The sequence below is a fragment of the Canis aureus genome, chromosome 8 (assembly GCF_053574225.1).
Source record: "Canis aureus isolate CA01 chromosome 8, VMU_Caureus_v.1.0, whole genome shotgun sequence".
NCBI classification, from domain to species: domain Eukaryota; kingdom Metazoa; phylum Chordata; class Mammalia; order Carnivora; family Canidae; genus Canis; species Canis aureus.
Window position 1 is genome coordinate 47,496,217 of NC_135618.1, and position 8,143 is coordinate 47,504,359.

The 8,143-nt window shown below is 53.6% G+C and overlaps 1 protein-coding gene across 1 annotated transcript in view; it reads left to right on the forward strand.

Moving 5' to 3' along the window:
• Window positions 1-5,055, forward strand: part of SNX29 (sorting nexin 29) — a 531,581-nt gene extending 526,526 nt beyond the window's left edge. The window contains exon 21 of the mRNA XM_077906677.1: window positions 277-5,055. Within this exon, the coding sequence (XP_077762803.1) occupies window positions 277-406 (130 nt within the window). The 3' untranslated portion in view covers window positions 407-5,055. The remainder of the gene's footprint in view (window positions 1-276) is intronic.
• The last annotated feature ends 3,088 nt before the right edge of the window (window positions 5,056-8,143 follow it).

An 8,143-nucleotide genomic window follows, 5' to 3' on the forward strand; every position in this document is an offset into this window, starting at 1 on the left:
TTCAGTGGCACCGGGGGAAGGAAGGGAAGGAAGCCATGACCAGCACCTTACCTTACAGCCTGAAAATCGAGTCCAGGACGAACAGCCCCAAAGCTAGCTGGGACGCGCAGCTGTGCTTGGGCACGTCGGAAGACAGATGAGTTGCCTAACTGGGTTCCCCCCTTGTCCTCGCCAGTCAGACCTGGGTCACAGATGCCCCCCGAGACCACTGCTGCCATTCCCACAGCCCGCGGGACACCCTGACTTAATCAGATTCTCCCCTGCTCTGTCTTACAGTGACATTACCCCTCCTGGAGAACCACTGACCAAGAACAGCCGCCCCAAAGTGGCTTCCCGCTTCCCCAAGCTGTCCCGAGGTCACCCCAGAGAGACACGCAACGTGGAGCCCCAGAGCGGCGACCTCTGACCTCAGCCGAACCCCAGACTTGGGCCCTCTGTGCTGCGCCAGCTGCCTCTGCCTAGCCCCTCCGCGTCTGACCTGGCCACCGCAGCTGGCCCCTCCGCCCTGGAGTGACCACCACGTCCACCTGGCGATCCCCCGGAGAGCACACCTTCCCCAGCAGTCCTTGACGCTGATTAAACTGGTCAGTCTCAGAGGGCAAGGAGGCTCCTCGCCGGACAGACTCGGACGCACGGGCACCCTCCCGGGGTCGGCCCGTTCCCTCCCTCCAGCTCAGGGGCCAGCAGGAGGGTGGGCGCCCCGTGGAGCTCGGAGCCCCTGGGTGGAGATGCACAACTGAGGTTGGTCAGCAGCCGCCTCTTGACTCCTTCCCCCGTGGGAATCAGGATGACTGTTACCCTTCTTCTTCTTTTCATGTAACTGCCTACTTAACCTATGGACGCGTGCGGTTAGAGCGGGGAGGTCCTGTGCCTCCCCGTTTTACTCTCTACCAGTGGCCCGAAGATGCCCTGGTTGTAGAAATCGTGGCCGGCGGCAGCTCACGTGGCCTCCTCGAGGGAGACAGCCCCGTGACCTTCTCGTGAAGGAGCCACGAGTGACGCTGAACTGGGGTGCTTAGAGCACTGCCCCCGACCTCCCCAGGTGGGCTCTGGAGGGGCCAGCCCGCAGTGGCAGCCTGGTGACCCCAGGTTGGAGAGCCCTGGGTTGTCCAGAACTCTGGGGCCTGACCTCACAAGCCACGAGGTCTCGAGGTCGTGGGAGAGGCTTGGGGCCCTCGGTGCAGCCCCCCGTGAGCTTGGAACAGATCACGGTCCTTGCTGACAGATGTGTCCCTGCACTCCGTGCCGCCACCCCAACCCACACAGCCCTGCCCAGCCCCTGCCCCGGTGCTGCCCGGCAGCTGGCTCCGTAGATGGCAGCATCCCGGAGCATGTGCTCAGCCGCAGAGTGCAACCGGGAACTCGGGTTCCAGGGAAGGACCGAGCAGCCCCGTGGGTGCAACAGCAGCCTGAGGCAGGTGGAGAGGGCGAGGCATGCATGGACACTCCCCAGAACAGTTTCAGCTCCCACCCGGGACCGAGGAAACCTCTGGAAAGCCTCACCTGAAAGGTTTCTGCTGTGCATCCCCAGCGGCCAGAAGGAACCAGAAAGGATTCAGGGCAGTCACAGGAAGCTGAGGTGACGTTGGGACCAGAGGCCACGTGAGCAGGATGAACCCGCTGTCCTCTGTGGGCCGAGGCAGGAGGGGACTGTCGTCAGCCGGTGGGTCGAGGGGACCTGAGACACCGTGTCCCTGAAAGGCAATACAGGGTCGCTTCCTCACTCGCCAAGGTCCCCACTGCACCTGCGTTTCCTCTGAGCTCCGGGTCCCATGGGGCCGGTTGGTCCCCTCCCAGGCTGCGGGAGCACAGTTGTCCTGGACAGAGCCAACCCTGAAGGCTCGAGCTGCCCCGAGTCCTGCTTCCCGAGGGTGGTTTACTGCTCCCCGCGACGCCAGCTGGGAGACTGCCCCTGCACTGCCTGTCCCCTGTGTTCCCCTTGGAGACAGAGGGGAGCCTCTGTGGCTCACGTCCCCTGGGGCTGAGGGTTCTGCTCAACCAGCCTGTTTGAGCACTGGACCCACAACACCCTGAGTGTGAATCTAGCTTCACCTTCTCCAAAATCCCCACCAGGAACCTTCGACATTCTACGGAGGTTAAAAAAAAAAAAAAAAAAAAAAAAAAGTGCCCAGAGTAAGGGACAGATGCTAAGCCTTGAGAAATAATGACACACTCAGCCTGTATTTACAAAAGGAGAAACTGCCTATTTTTTAAAGCTTAATTGTTCATGGAAAACTTGCCCTGCTCTCCTGAAATCAGACGGAAGAGCATGTTCCTGGGACCACACGTGAACCATCCGGGCTGCTTGCTCTGTGCACCCCCTTCTCGTGATGTGGTGGGAATCTTAGAACCACGTTCAGCACACGGGCCACCTCCCCAATTTCAGCTCAGATATGCATGTGACACACACATGACACTAACTCCTTAAAGCCTTAACTCTGGAGTCATAGAATGTTCTGCGGTGGTACATCCATCCAGCTGCTCAGATACCACCGCTCCCTAGTGTGGTGGGATGGACACAGCAGGGGAAGAACCAGACCCAGGTCCAGCCGGGTGCAGACTACGATCTGATGCACAAAATGCCCTCCCCCAGCCCCCCCACGCCGTGTCGTCTGCTGCCCTTCCATCTGACCCAGTTCAGAGGGCTGGCTGGCCCCTGCCCTGCACACCACCCACTCAGCCCCATGACCCGTCAGAGGGAAAGACAGTGCTACGGAGAGAACCCGCAGACGTTCCTCCTGTCTCCTGGATCCAGGAAGAGGACCCATTGGTGCCTCCAAAGTTAGCACCTGCGGGGCCCACCCGGGATAGCGCATCACATCCCCCGGCAGGCACCTGGCAGTCACCTGTAGCACCAAGAGCCACCACCTCCAGGGCTTTCTGGCTACAAAGGGATCACCTGGTTGTCAAGACAAAACCATCTTCTGAGTCATCCCTAGCAAGAGAGGGAGGGACGCGGATGAGGTCTGCGGGCACACGCTCTGCTCCACAGCGACGCCCCTGAGCTCCCGGCTGACCGCTCCGTTGTCAGCAGTAGCAGGGTGTGGGTCATGCCTTTGAAAACCAGAGGCAATCACAGCTGTTGACATTCGCAGCCAAGCACAGCTGCAGCTCCTGCCCAGCGGCCACCGTCAGGGGAGGCCTCAGGGTCAGGACCAGGAACAGAGAGGTCCCAGCCAGCCCCGCGGATCAGAAGCTGCCCTGCTTACTTCCCAGCCCCCAGAACCGGGTCTCTGGCTGGAACACACTAGTTTCCTCTTTTTCTCAGCTCCACAGGGGACCATTCACTCACCTGAGGCCCCAGGCACAAGGCTCTGGGCCCCAACCGCCCCCCAGCTGCCCGCTTTCAGCCAGGGTACCGGCCAGGCCTGGTCCTCCGGGGTCCCAGCAGGCTCCCTCCCCATCAATCTCCTCATGCCTCAGCCCAGCTCCCTCGTATCGGCACCAGAACCCATCCCCCGTGGGGCACTCCACTCCCGAGGGGCCCTCTTACAGCCTGCAGCTGCCAGTGGAAGACCCGGCAAGGCCCTGCCTGCCCAGAAACAGCAGACCGGCCAGCAGGCAGCCCCGGAAGGGGAGCACCTCCACCTCAGTTTCAACCCCAAAGGCAATAATCGTCTTGACCTTTCCCCAGTGCTTGACTCAGGACCACGCCACACATTGGGCTCTGCCCCCAGCTGGGGACGCGGTAGACAGAGGGTGCTTCCGGCAGGCAGGCATCTGCTCGTGAGCAGGGTCTTGGACAACGATCATTTTTCAAAATATTTTGCATTGTTTCATTAAAGCTAACATTAAATATTTGCTGTTGGGTTTGGCTTCTGTGCTAATTTTGCACAATTGTAGCACTGTATATTTTATCTAACGTTTATGTGCCAAAAAGTTCGTCTTCATGTTTCTGTAATACGTGGTTTTGATTAGGTTTCTAAAATAAAATTTCAGCTACTGGATCAGCAGGGATGAGGGTAGAGGTGCGCTCAGACCCCACCAGCTCTGGGCTCCTCCTGCCGCTGCCCAGATGCACCTGCCCCCCAGCCAGGAAGCACTGTGGTGTACGGGCCTGCTTGTGACACTCTTGGGCAAGGAGCCTCTACTCTTGCAGCAAAATCTTCACAACACGTCGCATGGGCTTCTTTATGTACCTAATGAGTTTCTTTAGGAGAAAACAAAAATCTGATTTCTCTAAAGGATGGCTGAGCCTATGGCACGGATGAGTACCTCATTGGTAGAAAATGCCGAGTTCACTAGTGTTTGGAGGTCCAGGGGTTCTGTTCTTATGGGCACATGAATGCTTCTCCATCACGACCGGAAAACCACTAGCTGACCTGCCCCCCTCAGAGCCTGATCAGGTCTAGCTTCCTGCCTTCCCAAACTGCAGGCAGAGAGGCCACCCGTTCACCTTTAGAGGTTCTTCCCACCATCAATAGACAACCATGGAGGGGAAAGGCGCTTGCAAAAAATTGGGACGGAGGCCACGGAAGGATATTTGCACCCAGGATCGCTGAGAGGAACCTGGACAACATGCATTTCCGAGGGAGCGGGGAGTGGAGCTCGTTAGGATGTTTTCTTATCTAGGATTCAGCCTAGAAAGAATGTCTACGTCTGCAGCCTCAGCTTCACCATCGCTGGCATCGTTTGGTAGAGATCACTTTGCTCACCTTAGCAGGTACGGACTTCCTGGAGGAGGGAGACTTGTGAATGCAGGAGCAGGGGGCCCAGCGGGGAGGCCGTCTATCCCGAAGGGTCTCCCACCGCTGACCGGGTCCCTGTGAGCCCTCTGCTGGGAGGAATATGGCCACATATTGGGAGTCGAGTCCACTGTCTGGATGCACGTGGGGCCTAACAGTCTGCAGATTTGCTCCGAAACGTGTAGTATTATGTTAACTACCCTCTTATGTTAAGGTTTACACAATAGGATTTTTAAACAAATGTGTTTAATTTTCTAAAATCTCTTGTATTAAACTTTTCTTTTGGAATAAGCTGTGGTAATTTTGTTACAATCTGGTTCAGATACACCTCTTTACAATGAAAATAAAAACGGTCACATTTTATAAATTAGACCGTCCATTGAAGGTCTGTTTCTTTGAGTTCTCTTTCAGCAATGGGGGGATTCGCTAAACTTTCAATATACACATTTTAAAGATTTCCAGAAAGCTCATCCACCATTTCATAGGAGAACCTAGGAAACAGCATTCACTTAGACCAACCTGTTTTTATTTGAGCTTAAGTGGAGCAGAAATCCCACTGTGAGCTGTTAGCCCTGCAGAGCTTAGAGACCATCAAAATGCCATACAGAAAAAGCCCTCATTACAGTTTCCTAGTCATCCAGATTGTTATTTGGCACCTACCGTATACCAGGCATGGGCATAGAGCAGGAAACAGGACAGAAGCACCCCTGCCATCTTGTACTTGAGTTCCAGGTGAGCCAGGTGGATGATTTAAGTCAGCCATCCCTGCAGTTACTGACTGCATTAGGTGCCACCAAGAAATCAGCTGGGCTCGGGAAGCCAAGAACAGGGCCAGGACTGACTCTGACCCATGTAGGCCAGGGTGTCGCACTGTGGCACTGACCCTGGGGAGTAAGGCTGAGCAGGGTGACCACATATAGGATGTTTACAGCATCCCTGGTCTCGACCCACTAGACCTGTAGCACTGTGCAGCTGTGACAACCAGAAATGTCTCCAGACCTGGCCACCTATCTCCCAAGTGCAGACGGCCCCCGGTTGAGAACTGTGGGGCGAGGCCAAGGGCTTCTTTTGGCAGAAGTGACATTTAAGATTTAACTGGAAGATGAGAAAGAAATGGAACACTGTCCTTCCCTTCCTCCCACCACCCCTCCAAGCCCCCAAGTTACATTGGCTTGAAAACCCATGCCCAGAGCCAGGGACTTGGCCTTCCTAACCTAGTTATGGGAACGGAGAAGAGAAAGGTTCTCTAAGAAGTGCCCAGGCATGGGGTCATTCTGTGCAACTCCTACCATCAAACCTGGGGGGGATCTGACCAGGGCTCCAAGGAGGGTGGCGCCACAGCTCCAGAGCCCAGTGCTGTGGGAAGGCCACGCAGGGTGGGCTGGGGGTTGGGGGGGGGGGACACAAATGCTGGCCATTAAGGACGTGTGTGTACGGCACTCAGCACACCCACTGTGGCCTCCAGCTTTCTCAACCCTGTGCCCCCCACCCCCATCCCTAGGCCCGTGAAGCATGTGCCTTCCCATGTATTTGAACAGATAAGAAAACTAAGCTCAGGCTGTGTGTTGGTCCCAGCTCCAATCAGCCTTGGCCACACTCCAGCGTGTCCCAGTCACCTCTGCCTCACATCCATGTGTGTCCTGAACCAACCCTGACATGTGCAACCTCTCATCAGGGAGGTCTCAGCTGCCTGGCTGCCTCCAAGCACAGCTCACCACCCACCCACCCCCCCACCCACCCCCAACAGTATTCCCCTGAGCCCTCCCAACTAGAGGCTCATTCTCAGTTTCCCTATTCCAGACTACTTTGCCTCCTCAAAAGCATTAGTCCCTGTGGAGCTCAGGCCAGCTACTGGTCACAGCCTCTACCTGACTCCCTGCAACTTCTTCTCATTCCCTGGTCATTAGCACCCCAGCTGATGCCCCATATCTCACTCCCCAGCTTCTCCCTCCCTGAAGGCTTTTCCTCTTGGCCACTTGCACCTCCTCCAGATCCACACAGCAGCCATAACCCTGCCACTTCTAGAGCTTGACTTTAGGTTCTCTGCTCTGACTGGTCTGTCCTCCCAGTATGTTACTCCAATGTCCCCAAGACAACAACTCTTCAAATACTCTAAGACCTGCAACCTGTCATTCTGTAAAGCCTGTCCTCACTTTCTTGCTAAGCCCCCTCCTTCCCGGCATTGGTTCTACAGGCATGACGATCAGCGCTCCCTTCCAGGCATCGGTTCTCTTGCCCATCTTTCTACTTGGCCAGCAGAAACACAGCCTTGGTCAAGCCCAACCAACAAGCCAGTATTACTGCAACTTTGCTTTGGGACTCCACACTTTGTTTTCCATGTAGTTTGAGACAAATGCATTTGGAAGAATTCTTAGTTTGTGTTGGGGGCACACAATGCATAAAGAGAGAATTTTGTAACATCAGCAACTGAAAGGGGTGGGGACAGAGCTATAGCATTTTGTAGGTTACTGAAGGTGAGCTGGATAAATAAAAACCAGTTGGAGTGCTAGAAGTTGAAGATGTTCAGTGTAACCTCCACAGGAACAGCAGATCACTACATACACACAAAAAGAAATGACAAAGGAATTTAAACATTTCACTAAAGGAAAAGAAATTAACAGAAGACAGGAAAGCAAGAAATGAGAAATAGAAGGCTGTAAGCCATATTGAAAACAAAAGGCAAAATGACAAAATTCCCTCCTTATCAGTCATTTCTTAAGTGTAAATGGATTAAACTCTCCAATCAGGACAGAGATTGGCAGAATGGATAAGAACACATGATCCAACTATATGCTGTCTACAATGACTCATTTGGACCCAAAACAAGACAGTGAAAACATGGGACGATATTCTATGCCAAGAGTAACCAAAAGGGAGGAGCAGCTATGCTGATATCAAAATAGACTTTAAATAAAGGTTGCATGAGACAATTATATAATACGAGACTCAGTATAGCAATAGTACAGCAATATAAGACTCAGTATCTTTATATTAATATCTAAATGCACACTTCATGATGGACCATCAAGTTCTAGGGAGTAAAAACTAAGAATTTAAGGGAGAAAGTCAGTTCTACAATTATAGATGGAAACTTCCATACCTCTTCTTGATAATGTATAGAGCCACAACCAGAAGGAAAGAGGACGTAAACACAATAAACCAAGCAGATGTAACACATGCATAGAAACTCTACCCAGGGACACCACACGCACAATTCTCAAGCGCACAAGGGACATTCTCCAGGACGCCATATGTTAGGACACAAAACTAGTCTCGTATTTAAAAATACTGATAGCATATAAAACACCTTCTCCAACCACAATAGGATGAAGTTGGAGATCATTAGCGGAAGGAAAACTGGAAAATTCACCTTTTTCTGGAAATGAACACACTCATAACCAAACAGTGGATCAAAGAAGTCACAGAGGACATGAGAAAATACTTCAAGATGAATGAAA